This window comes from Curcuma longa, chromosome 5, assembly GCF_044706935.1.
Source record: "Curcuma longa cultivar G26 ecotype Majalengka, Jawa Barat chromosome 5, ITB_CL_G26_1.1, whole genome shotgun sequence".
NCBI classification, from domain to species: domain Eukaryota; kingdom Viridiplantae; phylum Streptophyta; class Magnoliopsida; order Zingiberales; family Zingiberaceae; genus Curcuma; species Curcuma longa.
The window spans coordinates 9,059,730-9,075,402 of NC_133865.1; the positions used below are offsets into that span (position 1 = coordinate 9,059,730).

At 40.3% G+C, this 15,673-nt stretch overlaps 3 protein-coding genes across 7 annotated transcripts; 2 read left to right on the plus strand and 1 right to left on the minus strand.

Annotated features, from left to right (window-relative positions):
• The first annotated feature begins 2,785 nt into the window (after window positions 1–2,785).
• LOC141830239 (splicing factor-like protein 1) lies at window positions 2,786–9,478 on the plus strand. Its single transcript, XM_074717725.1, has 2 exons — window positions 2,786–5,097; window positions 9,080–9,478. Exon 1 carries the CDS (start codon window positions 2,810–2,812, stop codon window positions 5,078–5,080), a length of 2,271 nt encoding a protein of 756 aa, XP_074573826.1. The 5' UTR covers window positions 2,786–2,809; the 3' UTR covers window positions 5,081–5,097; window positions 9,080–9,478.
• Window positions 9,479–9,884: 406 nt separating this feature from the next.
• Window positions 9,885–14,241, plus strand: LOC141830240 (peroxidase 51-like). 5 transcript variants are annotated; one of them, XM_074717727.1, is made up of 6 exons: window positions 9,885–10,805; window positions 10,903–11,095; window positions 11,166–11,294; window positions 12,834–13,055; window positions 13,135–13,326; window positions 13,505–14,241. In XM_074717727.1, exons 3-6 carry the CDS (start codon window positions 11,292–11,294, stop codon window positions 14,078–14,080), a joined length of 993 nt encoding a protein of 330 aa, XP_074573828.1. In that variant the 5' UTR covers window positions 9,885–10,805; window positions 10,903–11,095; window positions 11,166–11,291; the 3' UTR covers window positions 14,081–14,241. The 5 variants fall into 5 exon arrangements, with proteins under 5 accessions (XP_074573828.1, XP_074573830.1, XP_074573829.1 ...); XM_074717729.1 differs by having other exon boundaries at window positions 9,885–11,095; window positions 12,843–13,055; XM_074717728.1 differs by having other exon boundaries at window positions 9,885–11,095; window positions 11,174–11,294.
• Window positions 11,456–12,265, minus strand: LOC141829085 (uncharacterized). The gene has a single exon (XM_074716507.1). The coding sequence runs from the start codon at window positions 12,263–12,265 to the stop codon at window positions 11,456–11,458; it is 810 nt and encodes a 269-aa protein (XP_074572608.1).
• Window positions 14,242–15,673: the final 1,432 nt, after the last annotated feature.

The following is a 15,673-nucleotide window of genomic DNA, read 5'->3' on the forward strand; positions in this document are numbered from 1 at the left end:
GATCAATTTAATTAATAATAGAAATTTATTAAGGAAATAATTAGCAAAGTCTAATGGTGCTTAATCCCTACCCATTAATTAAATTAATTATGCAAAAGAGACAAAACAAAGTGATGGATGAAGATGAGAAAAAAAAGTGCACAATTTAGCTAATCAACTTTTTAATTACTAGTGTGTTTTGCCTTAGTCATTGGCCATTAACTTAATACATGACAATTGTTAAAGGCCAAAAATAAATTATTAATTATTTTTGTACATAAGGTCGTTGAAATTGTTGACTAGTTGTTCGGTTGATCTTTTCATTGTAATTTGGATTCTTCTTTCTTCTTTGACAACTACTCGAAACATCATGGTTTTTAAGCAAAGTCGCTTTCATGCTAATCCACCAAGCAACCTCATCTTCGCGAAGCGATAGCTTACTTATCCCATATAAAAGCTTGGACATGATCGATGCATTTGAATAATAAGACGATAAAATCGCGACACGCGAAAATCCACTTTCAATGGTTTGCTTAAATCACAATGCTTCCATCTATCTCAAACTTAAACTAACTTAAATTTCTAAGTTTTACATTTTGTTTAAACACACAATAATTTTTATTATATTTTTAAATAACACGAAAATACCTTTTTAATTTTTGTCTTATTAATTATAACATAGACAATTATATATATATATAATATTTTTATTCTATTTTAAAAATTTTGTCTTGTTGTGTGTCTCAAATTTGAAACCACTATAGACATTAAAATAATGCAATGAAAATGACATTAACACATCGATCGTTATCTTGTTGGATGATAGTTAGCTCTCAAGCAATAAAACTAAATAAACAATTCATTTAGTGAAATATTTTGATTTAAAGATACTTTACTAGAAAAAAATATATAACAAAGACAAATCAAGGGGCGCAATCAAAGTGTTACAATGAGTAAATCATGAGTGGATGAAATTAATGTGTCAAAATCAAATATTGTGATAAGAATTTCATTACGAGAAACAATTAGTTCACTTCTGTATCTAAATTTATAGATTGTATCGATTAGTTTGCAACGCGATGATATCACGACAATACGATAGATACACGTTAACGTTATGCGAACTTTAACCTAATGTTTGCTTAAAGAGGAAGTAGAGAGCTTGAAAAATTAGTAAATATTTGAGGAAAGATATATTTAAATGATATTAATTGCTTGGAGACAAAGCTAGAGGAAAAAAAAGATGAGAAGATTAAACGCATGACTTTTGTTTCCGTCGTATGATAATCCTCCCTCGATTTAATTCCTTGTCTCAATCATTATGAAGCACTAGGCAAAAAATTATTAAAATATTTAAATAAATAAATATTTATATAAAATTTATTTTTTTTAAAATTTTAAGATATAAAGTTATTAATTAATTGTTTATATTCTAATTTGAATAATAAATCTTTTCGATTTATAAAATTATTAAATCATTTAATATTTTAAAGATATTATTGAATGTAAATAAGATTTTATTAATTTTATTTTTTTTTTAAAAGTTTTTTTTGAAGCTATGTTAATCTGGAGATATTATTTAAGTTGGATTGTTAATGGTATTTTATAATAAGTTATCTATGTAATAGAACAAAATTGATTTTTTAAATAAAATTTAGTATTTAAGTGTTGTTTTTTAATTTTGAATTTATTATTTCTTTTAAAAATTTTAATTTTAAAAATAAATTTAAACCATCACATAATATATCATGGTTTAAAAAATTTTAAAGTTTAAATATTTTTTCTTTTAAAAAATCATCATCAAACACTTTTGACTTTTCTTAGGTACAAAAATCAAAATTATTTTCTATATCTTAAATTATTCAAATTTATTTTGAAATAAAGAAATTTTAAAAATAATTAAAATAATTAATTTAAAAAGATTCTTAGGTAAAATTTTTACCATGTTAGTTTCATTTTAATCAAATTATTTGTTTATTTTAATTATATATTTTTCATAAAATTTTGATTTTATATTTATTTCATTTATAATTTCTTTATCAAAAATCATAAATAAATATGAATACATTTTCTCTATAATTATTAAAACTAATATAATGCAATAACAATGTTTATATACTTATATTATAAAGATTTACTAATAGTATTAATTGAAGATGGTCATTTTTATTTTATATTATTAAAAAAATCAATTTGATGTTTAAAAAGATTAACATTTTATTTTGCGTCAAATAAATGAGGATTTTTTTTTTTTAATTGTAGCAATTGAAAGAAGCAATTGAAAAGAACATCAAAAAGGGCTCAGGAACAGGATGAGAGGGGATGATTATAAGTGCATATATTTTTTAGAATCAATAAAAAAAAAAGAGTTGATTAAATTTTTTAAAAAATAAAATATATAATTAAAAAAATCTACGACAAGTAAAATTAAAATAAAAATGAATATTTTTAAAGAAAATTTAAAATTTAAAGTGATTTTTATTAAAAAATTAATATAAAAATATTATAAATTAGGGGCCCAATCAAATTAGGGTTCTATTTCACCAAACAAGGCCGTTAATGGACCCTAGTTGCACCATGTTGGCTTTGTTTCAATTCGGTTGAGGCCTACGACTGATTTAAGCTACTTTTAGAAACCGAGCTCCCTGATTGGGCCGCACAGGTGGCGGCCCAGGAACATTTCAAAAGGTCCATGGATCAGCCTTCCTTAATGGGCCGTTCCATACTGGCCCGGTTTAGATTCAAGAAATAATCCGATAAATAAGTTGCTCGGCGTCTGGTTCGCGTCTCTTCTCTTCGGCAAGTTTGTCGGCGTCTCTCTCTCTCTCTCATGGAGGAAGCCCCCGCCGAAATTCAATCCCTCCAAACCCTAATCCCGCCGCCCCCATCTCCTCCTCCTCCTCCCCCGCCTCCGCCGGCAAACGAAACAGTATATCATGGCTTCCCACCGCCTCCGCCCGCCGATCCCTACCAGGGCCACGCGCCCCCTGCCCTCACCCTAGCCAAGGCGGACGTCATCCCGGTGAAGTTCGATGATCGGCAGGTGCTCTCCGGCAACGCAGTCACTCACAGCGGCACCGACAAGGACGCCTCAGGCGGCGAGGAGGAGGCGAGCAGCCGCCGCCGTCGCCGGCGCAGCCGGTGGGATCCGATTCCATCTGAGGCCGATCAGAACGGCGGCGGCGGTGAAGCGGATGGCGACGGTAGGGGTAGGAAGAGGAAGTCCCGTTGGGCGGAGGAAGAGCCGAAGCCCGTCGTTCAGCTCCCCGACTTCATGAAGGAGTTCACGGCGGATCTTGATCCAGAGGTGCAGACCCTAAATTTCAGGCTTCTTGAGATCAGCCGTCGTTTGCAGTCTACCTTGCCGCTGGATGACCTTCCTGAAGGTGCTCGGTCGCCATCGCCTGAGCCGATCTATGATAACATGGGCATCCGGATCAATACCCGTGAGTATCGTGCTCGGGAGAGGCTGAATAGAGAACGGCAGGAGATTATCTCCCAACTGATTCAGCGGAACCCAGCGTTCCGCCCTCCAGCTGATTACCGTCCACCAAAGCTCCAGAAGAAGCTCTATATTCCTATGAAGGAGTATCCAGGCTACAACTTCATCGGTCTCATCATTGGTCCGCGAGGGAATACCCAAAAAAGGATGGAGAAGGAGACAGGAGCCAAGATCGTCATCCGGGGGAAAGGGTCTATAAAAGAAGGTAAGCTGCTTCAGAAGAGAGACTACAAGCCGGATCCAGCTGAGAATGAAGATTTACATGTCCTGGTGGAAGCCGAGACACAGGAGTCACTAGATGCTGCTTCCGCCATGATCGAGAAACTTCTGCACCCCGTCGATGAAGTGCTGAACGAACATAAAAGACAACAACTGAAAGAACTTGCAGCTTTGAATGGAACTATCAGGGATGAAGAATTCTGTCGGTTGTGCGGTGAACCAGGACACAGGCAGTATGCTTGTCCTGCACGCACCTCAACATTTAAGAGTGACGTTCTTTGTAAAATTTGTGGAGATGGTGGGCATCCCACGATTGACTGCCCCATGAAAGGAACAGTCAAGAAGATGGACGACGAGTACCAAAACTTTTTAGCTGAGCTTGGCGGTGCTGCTCCAGAGTCTACCATGAAGCAGAGCTCTACGTTGCCACTGCTTGGTTCAAATGCCCCAGGAACCAATCCTAACGGTGCACAAAGCCTGATCAAGAAAGAATATGATGAAACAAATCTTTATATTGGGTATCTGCCTCCCGCTTTTGATGATGATAGCTTGATTAGGCTGTTCTCCCCCTTTGGTGATATTGTGATGGCTAAGGTTATCAAGGATCGAATCACTGGTCTCAGTAAAGGTTATGGTTTCGTCAAATACTCAGATGCATCCATGGCTAATCAGGCAATAGCTAGTATGAATGGTTATCATCTGGAAGGAAGAACTATAGCTGTTCGTGTAGCTGGTAAGCCACCACAGCCGACAGTGCCTCCGGGTCCTCCACCTCCTCCAGCGCCAGTTGGTGCATACCCTTCTCAGCCGTACATGCCTGGTGCACCCCTAGCAAACCCACCACCACCACCTGGTAGTTATGCTCCAGTCCCTTGGGGACCACCTGTTCCTCCTCCATATGCTCCCTATGTTCCACCTCCCCCTGGTTCGAGCTTGTACACCCCGGTACAAGGTCAGTCAGTGCCTCCCTACACAGTGCAGTACCCCCCTCAGCAACAAATAGCCCCTCCTGGTGTCCCAGAGCAAAATGCGCTTCCTAGTGAAGCAATGCAGAGCCTTCCTCCTGGAGTTCAACCTCAGAGTGCTACTATGACTGTTGTTCCACCTGTACCAACTGATATGTTCGGTAGTGGTTCTGCACCAGGAGTAGTTCCACCTGTTCCCCAACCTTCATTTGCTCCCGCATCTTATGGCTATGCACCTTATTATGCTCCTGTTCCACCACCTGTGCCACCTCACAGTTTTGATCCCACACAGAGCCTTGGAAATGTCCCATGGGCCAATAGCACAGTGCCACCTGAGCCTACATCCTCTGCAGAACAAATGACAAGGCATGGCTCAGATGCGGAATATGAGAAGTTAATGTCAGAGCTGAAGTGATGCTGAAATTTATAAAGGTATTTTAACTGGCCTCTTTTGGGTATAAAGTGTAGGTAGCCTCAATCACACTTCTCAAACACATATTGATCTACACTATAAAACATATATCAAAGATTTTTTCTTGCATTTTGGATACTAGCACATTTCTTGAGCATTCTAAACTAGACTGCCATTTGTTATTTGCATATTGAGTCCTTGAGAACATTAATAGCTTTTGCATAGGACACCTTGACACATTATCCATACTATTGGGAATGATCAGATAAGCACATAGAGATAAATCAGCACTATCAGAATAACTCATTGTTATTTGAATAAAAATGATGGAAGAACTAGAAAGTTCACTATATTTATTGGAATTGTTCTTTTTATGCATCAAACTGTATCTTTGGAAATATTTTAGATTGAAGCAATCAAAATGTCACCAAAAGATTTTTTTTCACATTGTAAATTCTAATTGGCTCCAGATGTTCTCCTGTATTTTGACTTATAATTTGAAGTGATTGATCAAAATTGTGTAGATTGTTACCTATGTGGTATCAGCTAATGGAAATGATTGTGACAATCACTGCTATTTTTTATGTCCTTGATTTCAAAATAATATTTTTTTCTCTTAATAGTTTGTTGTTTAGTTGATTAGTAAAGGTCCACAATCTATATCTGTGTGGGCGTCATATTATCATTACTCCACATCTGAGGAATTGATTGGATCAAGCTAACTCTTGCTTCTGCCCAACATCTAGACTGATTTTAACTGGTTAGCTGGGTATAAATGTTTCAGTTTTTTATTGTAGCAGGAGTTGAACACAGTTTGTCTGTCATGACTTCATGTTAAGGTTGGCAGCTACATATGGAATACATACTTCAGAGATATAATAGTGTTCATGGTAGTGAAACAAATCCAGAAAATGCCTTTTCAGTATACATTTGTTTGGACAATGACCTTTGATGTAAGGCTTCATGCCAAAACATAATATTCTTATATGTTGTGAGAGCAGTCATCTAACCAGTCATGTGCTCAAAATATGATAGAAAATGGTGGCAGCTCATAGCCAAGTAGAATATGCATTCTATGCCAGTCCAAATGGGTTATCACTTCCTGCAAAGCTTGACTCCTATCAAAACTTAACCTCGTAGGGTGAACATGGCATTTCATCCATGAACTGACATTTGAATAACCTATGGCAATAGTATGAAGGTATTAGCTATTCATATTACACACCTTTTAATAAAATTTATCTTATGTATTACTACATGAAGCGGTTAAAAAGGAAGTGGACTTGAGGATGGTTTTGTATTTTGTAACTATTTGATCACTGAGATTGGACATTATTTGGTAGAAAACTATAAATCTTATCATGTGTTGCAGGGCAAAATTTTAATTTGTCGTGTGATATTAAAGTTCCAAAAAGTGTATGCAGTCAATATGCAATTGACCCATTGCATAGTGCTTATGCGGGATGCAGGGGCATACGTAGTTCATTTATATGTATATGCATATATATATTGATGAAGATAGCTAGCATATATACAATAAAAGATGTTAATGAATAAATCTAGTTCATACTTCAACATAGAAAATTATATGTCAATCATACATTGAAATGAAAATCAAACAACCAATACCAACTACTAATGTAGAAGATATATTAGTATATGCAAGTAACATGCTTATTTTAATATCTAATGTGTTTATCACTTGAAAATCAAATGTTTAAATTAACATTTATAAGCTACAAGCTATCAAATGAGATGGTTTAGGGGTTTGACCTCTAAGTCAATTTTGGTCATTGGAAACCAGTTCTAACAAACCAATAAATCTTGCCTTCAATTGCGCATGCAGATCATATATGTCATAATTATGCTGTTTCTTTTCATATCTGCCCAGTTAGTCACTTTCAATATAATTTGTATATCTGAATCCACCCGGAATCAGTGAAACAACTTTATGTTTTTTGTCTCACAGATCTAGCAAGCTCAAGAACATTAAAATTGAATTGTTGTATCAATACTGGATTAGTAACAAATCAATGAATGAAAAGATATTCTTTCCCTTGTTTAATTTACTTCAGTAAATATACCTTAATACTTATGGTATTCCTGTTCTCCTACAATAGTATGATATCTGCAAACCATGCAACTTGAAAAATCAGCCATTGTGTGCTCACACTTAGGTTGCTTTTGTGTACATGTCAATATATTGTGAATATTTTATAGGGTTGATATTGATATCGTTTACCCATATACATTTGTACATCATTGTATGTAATGTCGACTTTGGTTTGTGCAATATTCTTCCATTATCAACATGCACACGAGCTTGTCTGTTCTACTCAATGACATTATTAATGATCTGGATTTGACATCTATCTATAGGATTCTCTCTATGCATATAACTTATTTTAGTATATTCTTTTTTGAAATTTTGGCTATGCATAGTTGCTGATATCTTTCTCGCCTCCAATCAGAACCAAATCAATTTGATTCATTTCATCTTCATAAGACGAAGTCCATCATCCTTTCTGATTTGACAAAATATCTTCTATCAGAACCAAATCATTTGATTTATTTCGTCTTCATAAGACGAAACTCATCATCTTTGCCCTTTGTCCAGTTCAACCAGATTTTATTTCTCTCGTTTTGAGAATCCAATTTCAAACTTGTTTAAGTTCTTCGGAGAAACTTGTAGTACGTGTGACCCAATAGGTTTCCACTATGTTGGTCGTCCATAATTAATCATTAATTACGGAACGATCATGAGTGACACCTAGTAGTACATCATGATCCTCAATTGATCGGAAAATCAACGATTGATTTCAGAATCATTTCTGAACTCTTCAGCAATTACAATGAAACGTGTCTCGTTTCTTTTACTATCTTATATTCGTTTAGTTTAAGACATGATCTATATGTGTCAGTCTCCACTAGGTTGACTATGTCACATCAAACCCAAGCTTACTTTGGCTAAAGACTCTTGACATATAATGCTTTGGCCAAAGACTTCTAGTAACAATTCTAATAAGCGGCCACAGGGTATACATCTTCTTTTTCGAGAAGCGGTGAATCCTTTGTAGGTTATCCAAACACCTTCGAGCACTTTGATTTATACCCAATCATTCTGGATTCACACATTTTCGGAAATGTTTGTTTAAGATGTCAAAGTATAAGTCTTTATGACTAAGATGACTTGAATACCGCAAGTCAAAAGAAACTCGCACTTAAGTTGCACTAAGATCTTTATTGATATATCTTTATATGCATAGAATCATATAAAGTCTCATGGCAGGTCACTCAAATGAATTAGTTACCTTTAACTAGCATCTACGTTTAATTCTCAACATTCAATGTCTCCAGCCAATAAAAATAGCTATTTGGTAAACCAAGGAGTTTAAAACGTGCTAGTCTCAACAGAATCGATGACGTCCGTGCTCATCAATTCATCGACTAAGTATAATTTTAATATATTGATAATTGCACATGTAGAGATGCTCACTAGTTGTGATTCAATTACAAATTCTTTCATGCTATGAATCGTATTGCGGACATTCAGTAAATAAGTTTAAGATCCAATCAAACACATAGAGAATGTGTACTCAAATAGTGAATTTCTATTTATCCAATAAATAACATAACCATAAGGCGATTGTCTTAGTACACTTCTCGAATATAACAGGTGATATGTTCATTTGGAAAAAGACAACAACTTCTTATTCTTCGTATCACTTTCTTTCCATTTCTGCTTAATTTGGTGTTTGTTCTCATTCTGCATTTAACTCTAGGGAGAATTATCATCCTTGTCAGTTGTTGAGCAATGATTTTATTACTTGTGTTATCCACTGCCTTCCTGCATCAATTTAACATTTTTGAGGACATTTAATGTGGTTTACGTCAGGCGTGTGGTATCTTGGAGCTAACCTGATTTCTTTCCTATGCTATGACTGCAACTACTGCAAGTTTGGAACTCACATCTTATCTTGCTGTATGTTCTGATTATTGCAGAGACTGCTGGGGCTAGAAGTGCTTACTAAGTTTGATGGATTTATCGCCACTTTGTAATTGGTTTCTTTTATGCCTAACAGTGCTCTTGTCCAGCAGGAAAATTGATAGATCAGCGAGCAACCAAAAGCTTTTCCTAGATCATCTACATTTGCTCTCATATGACAGCCTCAAGGATCTCTTTTCTGATACTTGTGTGATGTTTAAATTTGTTTGAGACTAATCATTTGGCTAATCTTCAGTGTTTTGCTAATTTTCTTTATGAACCTAGTTACATCTATTAGCGCAAGTTCTTTTTTTTTCTGTTTCACTTGTGAGCTGCCTGATCTGTCATGCAGAGTTGACATCCATTATATAGCTTGTGTGTGGCTATGAGCTGTTTGCCATGCAACTTCATGGGTATTTGTTGATTTTGGTTGTTGCCTTATCTGTTTACTTTTGATGGATTGTCTAATATGCTTTTAAGTTTTTGTGACAGCCGCAAAGTTTCTGTGACACAGATGCAGATCTGTCATTTGAGTTGTTTATAAGTGGTGCATCAGGTAAATGGTTGGCGAGCTCTGCTAAAATGAATTCTTAAATGCTAGTAATCAAGTGCCAACAGTTTTGGCTGGTCCAGTCTCTTGAATTCATCTGAATGGAATTCTCCAAATCTAGACTTCATAGTGTTGCTCTTTTCTATATATATATATATAAATATATAGTTTGCTAACCCTTACTATTCTATTTAATATCTTGTTCCAATACAGAGGCCTTAAAAGGTTGCAAATCTACAAGTAGTATTTTTTAAGAGTGTTTTTTTTTTTGCTTGCTTGTCTCTTTGAATTCTAAATCTTGTTATTTTAATTTCAAACAAAAATCAAGTTTTGCTTTTTTACTAACATAGTGGTTTCCGACTGAAAGTATATCACCTTTTTTTTCCTCTCATTTTTCTTTGATTTGTTTATCAAGTTATAATTTTGTGTTTAATTCGGATCTAACTTGACCTCATTGAGTTTGTATGTATTATTCTTTTTTGAATCTCTAACATGTTGATTGCAGAGATTAGTTGATGATGGTTCTGGGCTTTTGCATATATTGATATGGGGCACTAGGGTCAAAGGTGGCAGTGCCCTGCTAATATGTTTGTATTAATCCACTTATTTTCTACTTCTAACCTGTCAGTTGCAGTAGGTTAAGTGATGGTGTGGGCTTTTTTTCTTTCATAGTTATTGAGGGATGCTAAACAGGTGGAATTCGGTGACTGAGGTCATTTTAATTTTTGTTTTTATTTTTTGGGGTAAACTTTGCTGGATCTTGGGAACTCTAGTTGTAGGTGTGTTGTTTCTTGCAAAAATATGGACTATTTTTATATGGAAAGATCTTATAAGGCTGGTACATAACATCTCCAATTTGTTTGCTATCTTATGGTCATTACTAAGTTTTTTGATTTCTTTTCGACTTTACCATTGCTTCATGAGGCTTACAGGTTTTAGCATGACATGGTTGAACGGCTGCTGCTCTCTTTTACCTGTCCGGCTACCTCCAGAGGCCCCAACAGGCTACTGCCAGCATCTGCTCCATCGTCCTTTTTTCTTCACATGATATTCGACTATTTCTTTATCTTTTCCTATTGACACAGAACACACACCGTCGACTATTCAATCGATAGAACAAATATATACTTCGCAGACAGGGGATCTAGTTGCAAGTTCGCTGCCCGATTCTGGTGACGACATAATTGATATAGGTAAAGTAGTGACAGTGATCGATCGAATTTGCCTTGCCCCTTTTTTTTCCCTGCTTATTTTTTTGCAGTTTTGCAGCCAAGTGTCATATTTTTGCAGGGACAGCAGAGGTATTCATCCACTGGGCGTGAGACTGGAGAGAGACGGGACATGTATCATATGCTCATGCTTCCTCCCAATTTCCAAGAAGAAGAAGTCTGCGCGTCACATGGGCGGTGGCAGAGGTTGGTCCAATTCCGACGGGTAGTAGATTAGATCTGCGCGTCACATGGGGGAGTGGCGTCAGCCGAAGGTACGGCCGCAAGTCTACCTCGCTCACTTCCCCCTGTTCACCGCCGCTTAATAATTCCGCAGCACTGCAGGTCGGCAGTGGGCGGCTCGCCTCCCTTCGCGTAACGACGAGGCTCCTCGACTCTACGCCGAGGAATCCCATGTGAGCCGACTCTGACGCCACGCTGCCTTGTACCTTCACGTCGTCTTCATCGCCAATGGTAACCCTAGTTCACGCACTGTTTTACCCTATTCTTTATTTACTCCTTTTTATATTATTTAAAACAATAGTTTACTTTGTAAAATAACAACAAAATATACTCTGGGGACCGGGGGCGTGAATTTTTTTTTCATACTTTTTTTTACATAGTAACCAATACAGTTAATCGGTAGGAGGAGGAGGTGGAGGAGTTGACGTCCTTGGGAAAGAAAACATGGCCGGGAGTTTAAAGAAGCTGGCACCGCCGGCGGCGGCGGCTCGATTTCTGTCTTTGTTGTTTCGCCAACCTATGCACGTGTTCACCTGGAAATTGAGCGCTCGAACTCCCCCGCCAAGGCCGCTGCTTTTCTTAGCTTTCCCGCTTTCGGCGTTGGAGTCGGCCGGCGGCGATTGTTGCTGGTTGTTGTTGTTGACCACTTTCTTTTGTATCTTCCACACCGGGTTCGTCCGCCCGAGGCGGATGCCTCCGACGAACGCCGCCGCCACCACCCGGCTCGCGACGGGCGCCCACTTTGTCGCCGCCGACGACGCCGCCGCCTTGGAGGACTCGCCGCGGGAGTTGCTCCGCGAGCAAGGCGCGCTCCTGACCTTGCGGCGGGTTGCGGCGGCGGCGGCGGCCGAGGAGGAAGAAGAGCGGGCGACGCCGGCGGAGCGGCTCCGGGGGAAGGGCCAGAGGTTGATGTTGAGCTCCGCGGGGCCGCCGGAGCTGCCCCCTCGCCGGTCCTTCTTCGGCGGCCATTTCTTGGGGCGAGGGTGGGTGGTAGCGGCCGGAGGAGGGGACGAGGATGAGGCCGCAGGAGGCGGGGCAGGAGTGCCCGAACGGCCGGGGTTGGAAACCATCGGCAGTTTCTGGAGCGGGAGGAGGACCCCGTCGACGAAGAGCTCGTCGGCGGTGAGGAGGGCCGGGGAGGGGTTACTCCCCACCATCCAGAACTCGAACTCGGCGGAGGACGAAGAGTCCTCCCTCACCATTAGAGCAGACCAAGAGAAAGCCCAGTCAAGGACTGAAGAAGCAAAAATATAAGACTAACCAATTTTTAAAAATCGAACCAGACCGACCTGAACCCTGAACCCGGTCCAAATATTGATGCCATAATTGGAGACGCATAGATTTATGCTCTGGTCGATGATTGAAGGTACTGCGCTCTGTCTCTCTGTTTTTTTGTCTTTAGATGATGAATTGAAATGAAGGGAATCCTTGGCCTTGTTCCCAACCAACCTGGTTCATGGAAATATAAATTAGATGAGCAAAAATCGAAACAATATAATTCGACTTGTTTATCAATTTATAGCTAGCCATTAGCATTAAGAAGTTTCTTTCATTATTTTAAGTTGTTTATTAAGGAACAGCTTGCAAGCTTAAAAAATATTAATTGATAATTTGATGAATAGGAAGAAACGTATATTTTAGGCAGTAATTTAATCTTTTACAGCTTGGTAACAGTAAATATAAACCTTTGAATGCCTAATCAAGTTTAGCGATTATAAAGAATTTTTTGGGGGGTTTTATCTGTGTGACTGTTTTCTTGATTCCATGGAGAAATGGAAGATGAAGCGGTTGCCATGGCTGCTGCTACTGGTGGTGGTAATGGTGTCGATGGAAACAGAGAGAGCTGATGCTCAGTTGCGGACGGACTTCTACAAATCCTCGTGCCCCAACGTGGAGGCCATCGTTAAGCAAGCTGTGCAAGACAAGTTAAAGAAGACGGTGGTGACTATTCCGGCGACCCTTCGAGTCTTCTTCCATGACTGCATTATTCAGGTGTTCTTCTTGTTCTTCTTTTCCATTTTTTTGGGAAAATGGAAAACAGAGTTATTGTAGAGAAGTGTTGAGTTGGCAGGGCTGCGACGCTTCCGTGATGATCGCGAATGCTCGAGGCGACGCCGAGAAGGACGCGCCGGATAACCTCTCGCTCCCCGGAGACGGATTCGACACGGTGATCCAGGCCAAGAAGGCGGTGGAAGCGCAGTGCCCCGGCGTAGTTTCCTGCGCCGACATCCTCGCCATCGCCGCAAGAGACGTCGTCGTCCTCGTCAGTCTTCTGCTCTCTTCTTCTTCTTCTTCCTTTTCTAGTTTTCTATGAGAGGATTTTTCAAAATACCCCCCAGTTTTGAAAATATTCAACACTTTATTAAAATTATGAAGGGCGAAGCGTGTTATATTATTTACTTTATGTGGCATTTTGTTAATTCTCCTTTTCTGTTAATTAGGCCGGCGGACCCAACTTCCCGGTGGAGCTCGGCCGGCGCGACGGCCTCACCTCCCAAGCTTCCGTCGTCGCCGGTCATCTCCCCAGCCCCGACTCCGACCTCGACGGCCTCATCTCCTTCTTCCGGGAACACCAACTGACGGCCAAAGACATGGCCGCCCTCTCCGGCGCCCACACCATCGGCTTCTCCCACTGCGCCCCCGTCTTCGGCCGCATCTACGACTTCAAGAACACCCCCGGCGCCGTCGACCCGACAATGGACCCGGCGTTCGTGGCCGAGATCCAGCGCGTCTGCCCCCGCAACGTGGACCCCACCATCGCCATCAACATGGACATCAACACCCCGCTCGTCTTCGACAACGTCTACTACAAGAACCTGGCTGCCGGCCGCGGCCTCTTCACCTCCGACCAGGTGCTGTTCACCGACACCCGGTCTAGGCCGACGGTTGAGCTGTTCGCGGCGAACCAGACGGAGTTTTTTCAGGCCTTCGTGGTGGCCATGGTCAGGCTGGGAAGGTTCGGAGTGAAGACAGGGACGGAGGGGGAGATCAGGCGAGATTGCACCACCTTCAACTGATCAGAGCAGAGATTTCATTAAAAAGAATATAATGATCAGATGAATACTTTAATTTATTGTTTCTGTTATTTTCTTTGAATTTCAAAATGAATGCGAACCTTTGAGTGCTAAATCCGAAGCCCTTTAAACTTAACTTCTTTCTTTTAGAAGTCAAAGACTTCTAATTGAATAGGCAGGCATGCTAAGTGGATGACCTATTTGTAGGAATTTATTTGTACGCTGAGACACCAAGCAGGGAGTTTGAACCGCGTTGTAAACGTCATGAGCCGTCGCTTTTCATTACTTACCACTATGAGTATCAAGGTTGCAGGCTTTGAGGTTTTCGCAAATATAACCTTAATTGATCTTTTATTTAGGAGGATATTTCAGGAGGTATGAGATGGTTATCATTATGATTTTATTTTGTATAATGATTATCTGTTTCATGGATTATAGTTGTACAATCCAGATTATTTATTGAGACAGTAAATTATTAGTGAATTTCATAATGAGGATCATTTTGGTTAAGATAAGACACTGACCCTCATCTCCGTAAGTTTTTATTGGCCCAAGTTGACTAGTGATATTGTTTACTTTGTAAACCGATGTTATGTTTGCTAACGATCTAAGGAAATTTTAATAAATGTCGGCTTGTACACTCCTCTACGGCTCTACCTATTCCTGAAGCTCTTTGGTATGATGTCAGCATGGATTTTGTGTTGGGTCTACCGCGAACCCAACGAACTTTAGATTCTATTCTAGTTGTGGTTGATTGATTTTCTAAGATGACATATTTTATAGCTTGCAGGAGGACTATGGATGCTGTCCGGATTGCCCATCTTTACTTCAAGTAGATCGTGTGTTTACATGGCGTTCCTAGATTTATGACTTCAGATCGTAACACAAAGTTCATTAGTCAATTTTGGAAGAGCTTATGGGGAAAACTAGGAACACAATTAAACTTTAATAGTGCCTACCACCTCCAGACAGATAGTTAGACCGAGATGGTGAATCGAAGTTTGGGCAATCTTCTGAGGTGTCAGGAACTAAACCGAAACATTGGGATTTGACATTACCTTAAGAAAAATTTACTTATAATCGATCAAGAAATAGACAGTATTTTCTCCTCGGACGTTTGCCGCTTCTCCGCCGCTGTTCACCGCCGTCCGGCCATCTCCGGCCACCGGACCGGCGGCGATGGATGCGCAACTCGCCGGCGCCGGGTCCGGTGGCCGTATTCCGGCCAAATTCGGCCGGAATCCGGCTGAATTTCGGCCGAAATCGGCCAACAGCTACTGTTGGCCGATTCGGGCCGAAATCGGCCGGATTCCGGCCGAATCACGCCGGAGACCGGCCGCGGTCGACGCGCCCGGCGCCGGCGCGTCGACCGCGGTCGGTCTCCGGCCGTGATTCGGCCGGAATCCGGCCGATTTCCGCTGAAATTGGACAAGGGTCGTTCTGTCGCGTTTCTGGCCGGATTCCGGCCGGAATCCGGTCCGGCCCCGGCCGGAGCGCCGGCGAGCTGGCTTTCCAATGCGTCCGGTCCGGCGGCCGTCGGTGACCGGACGGCGGCGCGACGGCGGTGGAAGCGGCGGTGGGTCGGAGCTGTCGCGC